This window comes from Taurulus bubalis (assembly GCF_910589615.1).
Source record: "Taurulus bubalis genome assembly, chromosome: 7".
Classification (NCBI taxonomy): domain Eukaryota; kingdom Metazoa; phylum Chordata; class Actinopteri; order Perciformes; family Cottidae; genus Taurulus; species Taurulus bubalis.
In genome coordinates this window covers 11,222,126-11,238,511 of record NC_136595.1, presented here as the reverse complement: position 1 = coordinate 11,238,511, position 16,386 = coordinate 11,222,126, and the positions used below count along the sequence as shown (strand labels likewise).

The following is a 16,386-nucleotide window of genomic DNA, read 5'->3' as shown; positions in this document are numbered from 1 at the left end:
TTCGTTTGAGTTGGTTACGTTTTTGACAATTAGAAAGCGAAAGAACACAAAAGTATAAAGATGGTTTGATGATTCAAACTTTCAACCCCTCGCTGCCAGTTAAACAGCTTCTGATACTAATAGTCCTCTGATGCAATTTGCTTTGGGCACTATAATGAATAAATACACCAAATAAACAAAGAAAGTGCCATTAGTATATTGTTTAAAACTAGAAAAAAAACACAGCAACCAAAACATTTTTGTAATATAAGTTTTCAAATCTTTGAGCGAACGCTTTTCTAATATGTAATGTATACAAACATATGCTTCTATAGCAGAAAGAGGTTGTCATATGTTACACACATCATCATATATGAAGCAAACATGTACAGTGTTGTTATGTAAAGTAAAGACAGTGACTCTATATGACATTGTTTCAATTTCCAATGAGGCATAACTGACGTAGATACATTTCATTTCCACATGCTAGATATCACGTTTCCATATCCGTGCATAGTTTTCCCTGTCAAACTGTGTCTCACTAACCTTGGATTGACTTTATCCTGCAGCATGGGAGCCAAAATAGCACAGAACTTAATTCATCCCTGAGCTCGTTTTCACTGCCCTGTTATCTATAGTCGGGTGATAATGAGAGGCCCAATCTCAGGATCTACTGTGTTTAATAAAGTGGGCAGCGCTCTTAACAACGGCTCCATGCCCGTGGTGTGTGACAGTATGTCTGTCTATGTTTGAAACATTCCAAGTAAAAAGGGTGATGTCAATCTGATGGCATCCTGACACACACACACACACACACACACACACACACACACACACACACACACACACACACACACACACAGAGTAAGAGAGAGAGAGAGAGAGTAAGGTATCCGTGACTTTCACTGAGTCATTCAGTCAGCCATGTGCATGTGTGGTGTAGCTGTGTTTATGTCTTTACAACTTGGCTCTCCAAGTGACTGCAATGTATTAGGGAATTTATTAAATACTGTAACTCATACATTTACTAAATAACAGACATTGCTCTCCAATGGCAGCATGGTATTTGTTTGAGTGTGGTACATTCAAACGAATTTCCACCTACACAGATTAAATTAAATCAAGAGACATTGATTGTTGTCGAGAGATGAGCCGGTCGAGAACTACTGAGTGAGAATGTCTCACTTTTATGTGTTTGCATACCCATGTTCTGGCAATAGCAACATGAATACAGACGGCATCGAGTGACACAGCAAAGTCTATTCTGGGGTCATGTGATTAGCTCTTTACCCTCTGTGATTGGATGACAGCTGCAACATGGTGAAGAGGGCACGAGGGACTTACAGTGCCAAGAGAAACACACGCAAGCATGCAGACACATATTCACACACACACACACACACACACACACACACACACACACACACACACACACACACACACACACAGTAACGTAATCCTCAGGGTGTAAATAGAGCCTGACTACAACCGCTCTGGGCATGTCTCAGCTTCTCTAGCGGCTTTTAATCACTGTGCTTTGGAGACGGGAACCTTTGAGATTCAGCCCAGCTGTTGAAGAACGCTGCTGTCGTGCAAAATTAATTTCATTTGTTCAAGGGTTGGGTCGGCCAAAACATAAAACATCTCACTTGCTAAAATTATTTAGCTAGTTTTTATTATTTGTTTTTATTATTTGGGTGAACTTAGTTTATGAATGTTTAAATCATATTGTTTAAATTTCCAGGAAATGCAGCAAATGCTAAACTTGTCTCCTCTCACTTGCTGCAGTTTTGGCATTGTTCAGCCCTTCTTTGTGTGTTTGTGTGTTTTGCATTAATTTTACCCATGGATGGTTTTGCCATCCGTTGGGCATAAATAGCAGCTGAAACGGAGCCTGAATGCATTCAGATGGAGCAGGAGAGGAGAGATAGAGAGATAGAGAGACAGAAAAAAAGAAAAACAGAGGGGTACATGTTTGCCATGTCTGTCTGCTGGGTTTCATCAACTCTACCCGTCTCATAATCTCTGCACGACATGCACACGGACACACATTCATGCACGCACACACACAGGGCCTTTCTATCACACACACACACACACACACACACACACACACACACACACACACACACACACAGACACACACAGACACACACACACACACACACACACACAGGCTGGTGAATAGCGTTGAGAGACAAGTGGACAAGCAAAGTATTCTTCCTCCTATTCAGAGCGGGCCGTTAGGGACCGGCTGTTGCCCACGGCAACAACACTTTGCTGCGGATAAGTCCTGAATGTAAACATTCTCCGTCCCTCGCTCTCTCATTGGTCAAGAACAAAACCTGATTATCGCAGAGACGGACAGACGGAGAAAGAGAGCCGGGAGTTGTAACAAAGTTTTCCGCTGCTCCCTCTGAGAGTTTGCTCTCTCAAAGACTCAATCGAACATCAGTTGTTTGTTTGGCTAGCCACTGTGGCGCCTCACAAGATACACACTGGCCTCGCACCACCACCCTGACACACACTAGCCATTTCATGACGAACACACAAAGTCAGAGCGGCAGGTGGGCTACAGACACTTGACAGAACTGTTAAAACACCAAAATCACCCCCGCTATTAAAGTCACTCCGGATTTACGTTCTCGAACCACCAACAGACATTATGAGAGCTTTCTAATCATAATACTACATTATTAATGTAGCATATATGAAACTGACAAAAGCTAAATGCAACTAATGATTATTTTCACTATCAATTCTTCTTGCAATTATTTTTCTTATCATCAAATGTTAGTGAAATACTCTCATTCAAATTTCCAAGATCCCATGGTGGTGTCTTTGTATAACTTGTTTGTTTTTTTGTCCAAAAACACTATATATCGTATTGTGTGGTCCACACCCCTTCCCTTTCTCTCCCTCACCTCGGTAGGCCTTGGTGTGTCCAGCGATCAGATACTTCAGTTCAAAGCTGTATGATCGCATCTTCTGCTGCGTCTCACTGCGAACAGCCGCCATGTAGTTGTCCTCCATCTTACTGGTGCAGCAGCTTGGCCCAGGGTGGACACACACTCGTAGAGACTCATCTGAAAGACAGAGGCAGAAGGAATTCAGCGTTGATCCACATGATATTGTCAGTCAGAGAGGTTAAATCTCACCCAACACTGTGGGTGGAAGGAATTACTTCATGAAGTCTTCATACATCTTCATTAACCTTCACTCTGACCTTGGTTAGACATCTGTACGTGTACTCACCAAGTTGCTCATGATTAATGAAAAAAATGACATCTGATAAATGTTTCATATTTTTTTCTAGAATAAAAGCTCATAATAAACTCCACCAATACACTTTGGTGACAAAATCTTTCCTCCATGTTTTTCCTTGTTTTATTAATTTATGTTGAGTGTTTCCTGTTTTATTTTGTTCCTCGTTTCGGTCACTTCACTTCCTGCCCTCCAGACAGTTTTGATTGTCTGCCCCACCCTGATTACTTTCACCTGTCCCTCGTTAGCCCTGCAGTTGCCAGACCTCCTGCTCACCTGTCCCCACTTCCCCAATCATTCACTACATATACCAGCCCAGTTCTGTTCATTGTCACTTTGTCATTGTTATTATGTGAGTTTCTAGCGCCTGTTTTCCTGTCACCTGCCAGCTGGACCGTCTCCCTATTTGGACTTTTGCCACCTGTAAACTACATGTTCAGTAAATCCCTTCAGTAATCCTTCTGCTTTGCCAGCTCTCTGCATTTGGGTCCAATCCCTGTTGGAGTATTCCCTTCTTTGTGACAGTTTGGGCTACTCAAAAGCCACTCTGAGCTTGAGATTTGTCCCAAAAGGTTGTTTTGAGATCCATACAAAATCCCACATGCTATCACCAAATAACCAGCAACCAATTAGAATCCATCTTGTTATGTTAGGTAATCCAACCAGAAATCTAAAGGCATTTGGGACACCAAACGGAGTGAATTCACAAACATAATTTAACGAGACTGCTGGGACCTGACATGATGACATTCACAGTGGCCGACATTTCACCACTCACACCAAAGTGAGTGAGTGTGAGTGTGTGTGTGTGTGTGTGTGTGAGAGAGAGGCAGTCTGACTTTGGTAGACTGCTGTAACTGAGATCAAAGGGGAGACAGAGATAAGAGGATTGGACTGTTACCCTCACCATTACTGTTTCCAGCCTAATCCCAATTTGTACCCTAACCTAAACCTAAACCTAACCTGACCTTAAAGTAAGTCTTCACCCTAAAATTTTGGTTACATTCATTTTGTGCTCATAAGGAAGGTGAGTCCCCCATAACGTGACAGTGGAAACATATTTATGTCCCCACAATTCAAGAAAACACACACCAGACCTGTGTCAACTTTAACTTCCAGCTATTCATATTAGCAATGACTGAATGGAAACTTCTCCTCCAAACCTAACTCAGTCAGCCTGATTCACAATCCAGTGGAGCCTCTTTTTCTGTTCTCAAAATTATTCATTACACTTGTTTGAAAAGGTCCAGTCACTGGAGATTTTCCAGAGCTTTCAGCTCACATGACTTTCATCCGTCGATGGAGTTTGCTCAGAGATGGGTCCATTGTTATCCATGACATAAGTAAGGAACAGGTGCTCATACAGTATATGTGGGGGTTACGTTCTAATCCCTCTCAAGGGGACCTTGTGCTAATCTTTTTTATTTTTATTTTTTATGAAAGGTCAGTAAGTCAATTTGTATTTAATGTTTATTTTCAGAACAGCCACCTTGTTTTTTCCTTCTGAATATTAGAAGTGAAGACCAAGGAAAAGGCCAAGGAGTGACAAGTATATTTGTGCAATCAAGACGAGGATGTGTTCTTGTGAATATGGAATATTGTGACGCAGCCCAATGACATCTATCTCAAGTTAATTCATTCATTGGCCCCACACGATCTAAAGACTGTGTAGTACAGCGATGTTGTGTTCAGACTGGTATAAACAGCTATACTAAAAACTAAGTGTTGTCTAACTGTTAAACCCCAAAACAGTGTTTTACAGATATAGCAGAGATTGTTCCTTCTTTTGTAGCTGACGTCTGTCACAGATTTCCTTATGTCGCCCGATCATAGCAAGACTGGTAAAATATGATTCGTATGCATTTTCATGAACTGTATAATTATGACAGTGAGACAATTCATATATGTCAAGATAACAAGAAAATAAAACTTTACTCAATTTATGTGTCATTGTAAATGTCCCATTCAACAATGTGTTGCTTAATCAGTGCAGGACGGAAATATTATGCAAAGAGCCTCTCATGAACCAGACGACATGTCCCATGAGCATTTACATTTAGATACAGCATCTTTAACACCACCACTTATAGACAAGCCTACTTTCAGGAGCTCGGAAGAAGTTAAGGTAAGTTTGCAACATAAATAGCTTCTCTGCATACTGCACAGTGAGGATACCTTATTTCTAAAGGGTTTAAATTAGACTTTACAAAACGTGGAGTTGGTTCACTTTCATTTTATTCATTTAAAAAGGAAAAAAAAACAGCGGTTCTTTTGAATTATTTGGAACTCAATAAAAGTGCCAAGCTCAGCCTGAATATATTAAATGAATAGCCAAGCGTGTGATAGTCAACAGAAAGTTTACATTAATTTATATATTTGAATCTGTAGAGATCTTTATAATACTGTACTGTACTGTGGATAGCAGCATGGATCTTACATGTGTCCAGTAATTGTAAAACAAATGACCAATTACAAGTACTTCAAGCAAAATACCACATTATCAGGCCTATTAAAAGCAAATTGCTAAAAGCAGTCATTATACCGCAAAATGGCTCTCATCTACTCCTTATATTTGACGTGCATTACATTATTGGATTATTAACATTTTGATGGTGTGGAGCTGGTCTAGATTTAGCTAATTGTAACTACTTTACTGCTCAGTACAGCTCAATTCATAAAACTTTCAAATTTCGTTCTGCAGAGTAATGTGCAAATTGCTATCAAATAAATGTAATTAACTAAAACTCACAATATTGCCTTTGAAATGCAGCGAAGTAGAGGTGAAGCACAGGACAAAATACTCAATTAAAGTTCGTCGACCTCAACATGATAATGTGAATGTACTCATGTACATTCCACCTCTGTGTATTTCTCACACGATACCTCCACGGGCGCTGACTGACCTGTTCCCGGCCTGTCCGGCACCAGCTCCACCGGGCCTATTTGGCGCATCATGTAGGCTGTCTTCACCTCATGGCAGCTGTCCGCACCGGCTGATCTACAGCCGGAGTCCGGGAGAAAAACAAAATAAAACAAAATCACCCAAAGCAAGTCCACGTTTTGTAAGGCCGCACGGAACATCGCAACATGTCAGTCAGGGGAGAGAGAGCCTGGGTGGGTCATTTGAAATCTTAAAAGTCCCACGCTGCAGTGTGACCGAAAACTCTGCAGACAGTAAGTCCGTCTGGAGCCCACTGTCAGGCTCAGCGCCCTCCTCTCTCTCCGACTCCCTCACTCACTTCAGCTCAATTACTTAATTGACATGCTCTCAAAATACTTACTATTATAAATACTGTGTGGGTTGAAAACGTGGCTACTATGTAGCAAACTACCGACGTGTTAATAAGTTATTATTGAGGGAGAAACAAATTATAAAACAATAAAAGCATAACTGCCATAACACTCATGAGAAATAAAGACAATTTACTTCCAGTTCACTAATTATGTGGTCATGAGCCATGTGTTTATTTATTGTGTTGTTGTTTTTTACTGACGTAATAGCTTTCTCACTATAGTTTACAGCAGCTGCTTCTGCAGATAAGGTCCATTAAACTTGAGTGATCGCTGTAAGTAAAGTGGAAGAAGAGGGAAATGCTGTTTGATAGTGGAACATGGCTGCCACCCGCTGGTCACTTTGGGTCATAGCAGAGTCATTTTCAATAAACAATCACACTTTTCTTCTCAAGTTTTCACAACGTATTTTAAATCATTAAATTAATCTGTTTCACAAAACATCAAAAGACAGGAAAAGTAAATAAAAACAAACAGAAATAGATGCACAGAGATAATACACACAGCATCTACGCCAGTGCTTAATGGAGGCTGCTGTCAATACGACTGAAGGCGACTTATCATTAGAGATGAAAGCTGCAGCATTTGGCTCATTGGAGCAGCATCCACCTGCAGCATCTTAGTGAGACAATCCACAGGCAGGTTAGTTTGGCAGCTATCTTAACATGTAATTGACTTAATGCGCCAAATCCAGCAGCAACAGGTAACTGTTTTTGTGAAAACAGAAAACGGATTATTATTGCTATAGATAGAAACGGTCTACCATACCAGAGTATGTCTGTCGATCGTCGTTATTTTAGTGGTTTGCATATTTCCTTATTTGCCACGAGTGGGATTCGATACCTCTTTTAGGTTGTTTTGTGGTCTGTTATGTAGACTAACCGGCTGCCTCGTTGGCGCAGTAGGCAGCGCGTCAGTCTCATAATCTGAAGGTCGTGAGTTCGAGCCTCACACGGGGCACATATCTTTTGTTTTTCATTTCATTTTAAACATGATTAAAACATGATATAATAGGTTTTTTTTGTGCCAATCAGAAGGCGCATAATACGGGGTCAGATTTTTTTTTCATTTTTACGAGAATTTTATATTTGAACATGAATAAAACATGATAAAATAGCCTTTTTTGCTTGCCAATCAGTACGATCATAATATGCTTCGTACTGTTTTCGTAGACTGTCTCCTCGTTTTCCCCACGGGCCCTGAACGCATCGCAACACCAGCTGCGGCCCCTTTAACTCCAATCTCCCGCGTTCCAAGTTAAGCGGAAATAGAAAGCCTTGCTTTCTCTATTTAAGCGCTTTAACAAAGACTACAAGAGGAGGTATATCTGCAATTCGTTCACTGGACACCAGACCGTCTGTTTTGTCATTCTCCATTGTCTCTCCTGAAAAAATGCCAGAGGAAACGTCCGCTGCGTCGAGCTCCGGGAGGTAATGTTAAGACTCGCTTGTATTTTCTCACCGCAACGTTCACCGGGGAGACACTGCGCGCTAGCCTCGAGCTCGATAACCACGCAAGGTCGAGGTTATCAACGTTACCGGTTGAATGGCGGCTTAGGTTTTACATACTTTCAGCCATTGCCCATGAAACTAAAGGGCTGTTTAACGCTACTTTGGTGGCGACTGCGACCGTTGCTCACACAAACAACCCTCTTCCTCCTCCGTCTGTGGTAGCTAGCTAGTTGGCTAACAGTCATTACGTTACAGTGCTAACGACAACAAAGCCCAGCGAATAGACGTCTCCACGTGTAGACCCAATAATGTTGGTCACCAGTAACAGTGCGAGGAATCGACTACCGCTAGTTCTTCAGTGTCGGGTTTGGTTTGGGTTGCTTGTGTTGTCGTAGACTGAACTCAAGTCTCCCTTGACTCTCGCAGTGTGGAGAAGCCGTGCTCCTCCTCATCGGCAGCAGCCGCAGACTGGTGAGGACCCAGTTGGAAAATTGAGTTGTTTTTGTTGTCGTTTTTTTTTTTTTTTTAAAGGTCTTTTTTTATTTTGTGTCTATTTATTATTTTCCGCCTGCAGCTCCGTTGATGTCGCCGAAGAGGCAAAGAAGCTGATTGGTACAGGGAACAGGCATCTAGTGATGGGAGATGTCGTTTCTGCTGTCAGTGTCTTCCAGGACGCCTGCAGCATGCTGTGAGTATAACTACAGCTGTGTGGCTCCATATGGAAACGATATCAACACTGTTTGTTAATTTTACTTAATTTGTTTTCTGTTTTAACTTAATGGGTGTTTGACAGTTTTACAGATTCTTTATACTTTAGTTTGTATTTGATTCAGAATGCTCTTTTGTTCAAATTGTACCTCAGTTCTCTACTGTATTCCAATAGTGTAGTTGTGACAGTAATCTGTCCCTTGAGCACCACCTCCTCCAAACAAAACGTGCTCCTCAACACTTGTATGTTGGGTCTCTGCCAGGGCTGCAAAATATGGGGACACTGCAGAAGAGTGTGGTGAGGCCTTCTTCCTCTGTGGGAAGTCCCTTCTGGAGCTGGCTAGGTAAGTTAACTGCATTGCTCACTTTTTGTTTTTATCATACAATGTAGTCGCTGGTCTTACTCTACTATTGAACCCAAGTTGATTTAACGTTATCACTTTGAGGGGGTGAGTTATTTATTTATATATTTTTTTTAAAGCAAGCCCAGTAGTTTGAGCATTGACAGTACAAAAGCATAGTGCTGACTACAAGGTAGGGGTGTTGTGTGAAGTACAGATATTTGATAGCTGTGATATTAAATAAGAAGAGATGTAGTTGCATGATCAAACATTTATAATTACATGTTTAGCTGTTATGTTACACTACACTTGTAGACACATTAGTTGATGGCAGAATTTTCTAATTTCTTTGAGCCATAATTGAGTAATAATTATCGGTTGCACTTTCAGTTCAGAGGGAGAATTGTTTGACTTTTCCTGTTTTGGTTAGGATGGAGAACAGTGTCCTTGGTAATGCCCTGGATGGAGTCCCAGAAGAGTCTGAGGAAGAGGAGCAGCCTAACGGCTCAAATATCGAGAGTGCCAACAATCTTGATGGTCAGTAAGTCATGTGTGCATGTAAGGGTGGCCTGATTAAGAGGATGGAATCAGAAGCTATTTCAAATGGATATTTCAGACTCTTGTTGGTGTGATGTTGCTGACTCCCTATGAGGTACATTAATGGTTCTAGTTTGATAAGTTTTGAATCAGCTGACATGTAAACGGTTGCATAAGTAAACATTCCAATGTTTTGTGCAGATTAGGAAGCCAAATGGCAACTTGCAAATTGAGCATTAAAATGAACACCAAGGTCAGGTCAACTATTTAATGTTAACCCATTTTCCTCATGCCACTCTGGTGCAGAAAACACTAGAGATGAGCTACGGAAGCAGGTGTATGATGCAATGGCAGAGAGGGAGAATACTGAGGCAGTTGACTCCAAGCTGGAGTCTGAGGATGGAAAGGGCAACACTGAAGTGAAAAAGGAAAATGGCGTGGTCAAGTTCCCAGGCAAACGTGAGCTGACTGGCTCGGGGGAACCCTCAAATTCCCCTGTGAGCGGGGAAGAAACTGGTTCAGTCCAGAAAGCTACAGTGACTGGAGTTGAGAAGAGCCCAGTTGCTCCTGTGAATGGTCTGGGGGAAAGTCCAACTGCGTCTCCTGTAAAAGAAGCCACGATAGAGACGGTAAAAGAGCAGAATGGCGAGCAGATTGACGGAAAAGACGAGGAACCCAAGCCAGAGGCTGAGCAGGACAATGAGGAGACAGAGGGCAGTAGATCTTTGCATACAGAGCACTGTTTGTTAAAGGGTGGCGCACAATGTTGGTGTTTCTTGATGTATAAAAAGGACGCATTCACTCTTATTACGAAAGGGGAAACTCACTGGAGCAAGCCTTCACTGCACTCTAGGGATTTTCTTTTTTAGCACATTTGCCTTCAGTTGCACCATATAAACATATATTGCCTAGCCCTCAGTAATTATCATCCTGTTGCGTCAACAGATGATGATGATGACGAGGAGGATGATGACGATGATGAGGATGGAGACGGAGACAAAAATGGACAGGATAAGGTGAGGGTCCTTCATGGAAGGGTCATCAACATGGTAAAAAATATTCTGCTTTTAATGCATGCCTTTCTCATCTTTTCAGGAGGAAGATGAAGTCGGAAATTTGCAGTTGGCGTGGGAGATGCTGGAAGTGGCTAAAGTAATCTACAAAAGGTAGTGACAAGATGACGTCAATCAGACAAAATCAACTCAATCTGCATTTAAGTGACTATAAAGATGATTCATACTGCTCTTTATGTTATTGAGGGCACTGCATGAGTCTTATTCAGTAGCATTGTCTATGTTCATCCCCATAGAAAGGAAGGCAAAGAGGACCAGCTGATGGCAGCCCAGGCATATCTGAAACTCGGCGAAGTCAGTGCTGAATCCGGTATGAATCTTTTATCTTAATTCTTTTCCCTCTTCTCTCAAAGATGATATTCTGAATTAAACTCCACATTATTCTATCATGGTATCTCACATTGGCACATACCAAAAGTGTTCTGTTATTCACCCCTCTAATAGTTGACGCTTATTTCTGAGGCTGTCTGTTTTGTGGTTTCTTGAGCTTTTTCTGACTAAATGAGATGTAATGGGTCTGATGCGACACGAGTGACTCGGCACATTACCGCAAATCATTGAACATGTATCACTTGAGTGGCTCCTAGTAGCACTTATGAATATGACCTTGTTCAAAATCTGAGTCTCGCATGTTCCCTTCCCCAGGAAACTATCCCCAGGCGCTAGAAGACTTCCAGGAGTGCCTTGCTCTGCAGCTCAAGCACTTGCCTTCCCACAGTCGTCTGCTGGCTGAGAGTCATTACCATGTCGCCACGACACTGTGCTACATGGATCAGTACGGCCAGGCCATCCAGCACTACAACAGCTCCATCAAAGTCATCGAGACCCGTCTGGGTAAGTTTTCCTTCTCTGGAGCTTTTTCATAGCTGCTGCTTTGTTGTGCATTTACCCTTTAGTCGCAAGTGCCTCTTCGTCTTTAAATTGGAATTAAAATGCTACGCCAGTTATGGCAGCGGAGTGCCTGTGCTGATACGGTTTGTCATTTTGTTGACCTTAACAGCCATTGTCTGTACAGCCATGTTGCAGGATGCGATTGGCGCTGCAGAAGAAGAGACTGAGATGGACGAGCTGAAGCAGCTTCTGCCCGACATCAGGGAAAAGGTTGAGGATGCCAAAGAAAGCCAGAGAACAGCTAGCGCTGCCTCCCAGGCCATCCAGCAGACACTAGTGAGTACATGGGATGACAAGATGCAAGTCGAGGGTGAAAATCATTCAGGGTTGGCACTAGTCTTTTAACATTAAAGAGCATTTTTGTAAGGCTTGGTGTTCAAGTTTCATTGCTAAAAATAAATGCACTTTTTGTTAGAGTGCAGCATAGATCTACAAAAGCTTAAAACATCAGCTCCTGGGTAACCAACTAACCTCTTGCAGGGCGGAGCCTCAACCTCATCAGCGTTCCTATGTGAAAATGGCGGCCCGTCTTCACCATTTGCCACAGCCAGCCAGGTGAGGACATTGTTTTAGTGCATCTTGAACCCTTTATACTCTGTTTATAGTTATCATGACTAAATGTCTCTCAAAAGATCTCTAAGCAAACATAACTTTTTGATTTCAGATCCCAGTTAAATCGTCCGACAGCGCCTCGCCTGCCAAAGCCGTCTCGAACATCTCTCACCTCGTCAGGAAAAAGGTGAGGCCCACTAATCGCCTGCCAATTGGTTTTCTCATCTTGATTTGTGGCCAATATCGCATGAGTGAAGGCTCAGTCATGATTTTAATCGGTGAATAAAAACCCTGACGGCTGACTCCATACTTGCTGTATAATCATCTGTGTTGTAACTGATCATGTACTTTTTGTTGCAAGGGCCATTTGCTTGCCTGCTTTGGTTATAGGCTGCCATGACAATCTTTGGCTTGTGTGTTGTGGCTTTTGTGTGACTTCTGCTAGTTACCTTCTTGTAGTTGTGGCATTTGTGTTGGTGTCTGCTTTGTGCAGTAATTTAAGCTTTGCCATTGTCAGACTTGTGTGCATGCTTCACTAAAACTGACATATCCACGTTCCCCGCTTGTGAACGTTAACTTGATGTTTTGCGTTGGCTAGTCATGTATAGAAGCGTTCAGTCTTCTCTTCCCTCCCCCTTTGACTGGTTTTATGTTTCTACACAGAGGAAACCCGAGGAGGAGAGCCCAGTAAAGGACACTGATGCTAAACAAGCGAAACAGGAAGCCACAGTTAATGGCGCAGACTCTAGTGCCAGCAACGGCAATGGAGTCCAGGAGGGAAAATCACAGGAGGCGAGTGATAGGCTAATGTCTCATGAACTGCTGCGTTTCTAAGACGGCACTCAAACCAGAGGTTGTGCTGTGACTGTTACCCTGCTTAGATGGAAGAGATGGCCCGCCATGCAGTAGTTGCTACGTACATATGGTTCTTGTTGGAGGCCTGATCTCAATGTGGGCTCAGTTTGTTTTTCAGTACATGCAAGTCATCTGAAAATGCTGACTTATGTTGCAGTCTGCATTTATGGAGGGACTGTACCTCCGTAAAGCCAACTTGAAACCACATACATGACTGATGAAGTTGGGCTGAGTCCCGTGTAATTTGGGGCTAAACACAAGACATGAAATGTGTCTTTGGCTGGTTTCAGGGCTTAGCAAAATACCTAAAAGTGATCAGGCTTTAGCCTGTTTTTCTTTTCTTCAAATTAATTTGAAGTGGATTTTAGCTGTATAGAAGGAAACTGTTCACAGAGCATTTGTAACTAGATATGCAGTATAGGCTCTTACTGCTGTTGAATTGTCAGACTTCAAAACAGTTTTTCCTGTTACTAAGAGCACGTCCCTGTGAAACGTTGTGTTGCATTATGTAACTGAATGTGTTGTCAAGTTCTACTAGTAAGGAAAGCTGCCGCAGTGAGAGCTCTTTACGAGAGCCATGCAGGACCAACCAGCACATGTTTCTTGGGACGGGCAGAGCGCTGAATCTGTTTGTGCTTAAGTGTTTTGTTTTCTTGCTTGTTTCTTGTAGTCTGCCACCCAGTCAGCCTCTGTCGGGTCTTCAGCGTGACGTCCTCGTATCTGTCCTGATCTTCGAAACCAGCACAGCATGTCTATCCAGCCCATCCACCTTCAACACTTTTGTTTTTGTAAATAAGATCATTTTCATAGATTTGTCTGTCCAGTTTTGTATACTTGTAGTAAAAAAATAAATAAAAATAATTGCAGATGAAAGTTTGTATCACTGAATTCTTTAGAATTTCTGGGTATTTAACACGTCACACACCAAATTTTTTTTTGAAGACTTGACCAATAGTTGGGCTACCAGACTGGAAAACCACTTCTTTTATTCACACCCTGAATATCTGTAGTTGGGACGCAATGCTGCCTCCATCTATGGAACAGGTGTTACAGACCTGCAGTGATTGGTGGCTCCAGATTTCATGAAAAAAACATCCTTATTTTATCAGTATCTTATAAGTTTGGACTGTTGGTTGATCAGTGACATGGGTTTTTGGAGCTCACTTCACACTCATTTAACCCAGAACACTAACGTCGGGTGATTTTCATCTAAGCAATTGTTGCGATATTTTCATTGTGTTGCGTGGGTCCTTGTGTAGGTTCAGGCTGCTCACTGACGTTATTGAAGGTAGGCGTGTCTCTGCGCCAATTCGTTTTTTTTCTTTTTCCAACAGGCTCCTGTTGGGGTGTTTTTTTTTTTTTTTTTTTTCCCACCCGCCGTTATTGATGGAGGGTGAAACAGGTGGATGGTTTTACCATTTGAAGGGAGAACAAGTTCATAGCTCCATTTATCTTAATGTTTTATTGGCGATTCCCTAATTGTTCATCTGATTTTGAGCCTTGTTGTATGGTTCAAAGTATATTTTATCGGGTACATTATATCTGGTGAAATGTACCCGGTGTTAGTGATGTTACTATTAACGTTAGAATGATTAGCTGCAGCTAAATGTGCCCTTTTTAGGCACTAGTTGCATCCATATACTATTTCCATCAATGTGCTTCAAGCATGTTTGCTTGAGAAGAGGTTAGCTCGGGGTATATTCAAACCTTACAATGATCACTAAAAATAACTCATTCCAAAGTATTTGTTGCCCCATCAAGACCTTGCTCAACACCGACAGCTGGATATTTATAGTGACTGGTGCTGGTCAGGCTTGGCCGAAGTCTGAACATCTCAGTCTCGTCCGTTGACCAATCGTGCACAAGTGTACAGAAACAGTCGGTTGTGTAATTTACTTCCTTGCCTCATACTCCACTAAAACGGTATCAATCAGCCTGAAATGAAACATCTTGTATCGCAACTACTGCGTAAAAGCGTTTGCCCAAACTACCGCTTTGTCTTTATACGTGGGGTACTGCGTTGAGCTGGGCACACTAAAGGAGGATCTAACCGGCAGCCTGCGCACTGGCACCCTCCAGTGGCCACTACGGCGCTGTTTGTGGAGAGGGAGCTATGCTGTGACATTTACGATAAACCAGAGTATTAAAGGTTCAATGGGACATGAACTTAGATGATGATCTCTGATGGATTAACGATAAACTGTGCCAGATGGTATGTGTGATGTATTAATTACCTCTGCAGGTAAAGTGGGTCTAACATTTAATCTTTAACTGAGTGACGGTTCAGTGATGTTTCTATTTTGACCCACAGCCTTTACAAACCACTGGTTTTTGATTAAACAGCATGATATTAATTGAGCTGCATCCTCCCTTCAAGGTCACAGCTGTTCAATTTTTTTCCCAGCGTATGTTAATGCTCACGCTGGCCCACTGGCCAATCATACGTCCAGAGCCATCTTGCGGGCGCTGGCACGTCGAATACGGCCAGCATGTCAAACTAAAGATCTGATTGGTTGACGTATATGACTATCGTCGATATCGTCCCCATGTACTTTAATTTGCAAAAGCCAGCTTGAAGCCGCTCTGCTTCCATAGAGACACAGGAGGTGAAATCTGAATAAGAGATCTCCTTTTAAAAAAAACAAAAGTGGCACTGGAAGCAATGCTGCAGAGCAACAGGAAGACAGGAGCTGTGCAATGAGAAAATAAGCTAATAGGGGAAAAATAATTACAACACATGTAGCTTATTTGTGGAAAAACAATGAAATTATAAAATTGCTATAACTTGGGAGGGGGGGAGGGGGAGAGCTCTGCCTGTAAAGGGTGGAAGGATTTGATTTAAAAGGTGTATTAAGCTGTAGGTAATTTCTTGGGAATTTAGGAACTACTTTACTTATTTACTTTGGCATATATGTGTTTTGACTGTACTACCTAGTTTGAACTAATCATTCATAGCTAACAGCAGTTTGCATTAACAAAAATAAAACTGACCGTTATGTGTGGTGTTGCTGCCGGACCAGCTGGATCCTGAGGATCTCCAAGTCTCTGGTTCTCCTGCTCCACAGCCAGCAGCTCCCTGCTCGGCCTCCACCGAGGAGGCGTCCCCTCTGGACAAGAGGACAACAGTGATGTGGCTCAGGGCCAAAATGGCATATGCCTGGAGCGTGTACCAAGTATTACAATCTTCTAATTTCAATTTTGGGTGTGCGTTTTGCATTTGGCATGCTGTAACTGATCAATCATCTAATCATCACAGACTTTGTGTGGGGAAGCTGTTTTTATTGTGATTAAATGTAATAAAGGTTCCACTGAGCACAGCTGTGTTGACAGTGACGAGCATTATGTATTTTCTGTTGCTCATTGCTCTTATTCTTACTCTTATTTTTGGACTCAGCTGGTTGGTTTTCCTCCAGACTTTGGGCTTCTGCCTGCAGGGCAGTCATT

General features: G+C 42.2%; 2 protein-coding genes across 2 annotated transcripts in view; one reads left to right on the top strand and one right to left on the bottom strand.

The window, feature by feature from the left end:
• Positions 1 to 6,324, bottom strand: part of LOC306739529 (glypican-5-like) — a gene marked incomplete at both ends in the record, with an annotated part of 53,442 nt that extends 47,118 nt beyond the window's left edge. The window contains 2 exons of the mRNA XM_079221550.1: positions 2,904 to 3,065; positions 6,147 to 6,324. Coding sequence (XP_079077676.1) covers positions 2,904 to 3,065; positions 6,147 to 6,324 — 340 coding nt within the window. The remainder of the gene's footprint in view (positions 1 to 2,903; positions 3,066 to 6,146) is intronic.
• A 1,510-nt stretch (positions 6,325 to 7,834) lies between these two features.
• Positions 7,835 to 13,806, top strand: nasp (nuclear autoantigenic sperm protein (histone-binding)). Its single transcript, XM_079220485.1, has 14 exons — positions 7,835 to 7,964; positions 8,412 to 8,456; positions 8,560 to 8,673; positions 8,957 to 9,037; positions 9,465 to 9,571; positions 10,517 to 10,587; positions 10,667 to 10,737; positions 10,881 to 10,954; positions 11,290 to 11,478; positions 11,660 to 11,811; positions 12,016 to 12,090; positions 12,200 to 12,274; positions 12,751 to 12,879; positions 13,613 to 13,806. The coding sequence occupies exons 1-14, from the start codon at positions 7,927 to 7,929 to the stop codon at positions 13,649 to 13,651; spliced, it is 1,260 nt and encodes a 419-aa protein (XP_079076611.1). The 5' UTR covers positions 7,835 to 7,926; the 3' UTR covers positions 13,652 to 13,806.
• Positions 13,807 to 16,386: the final 2,580 nt, after the last annotated feature.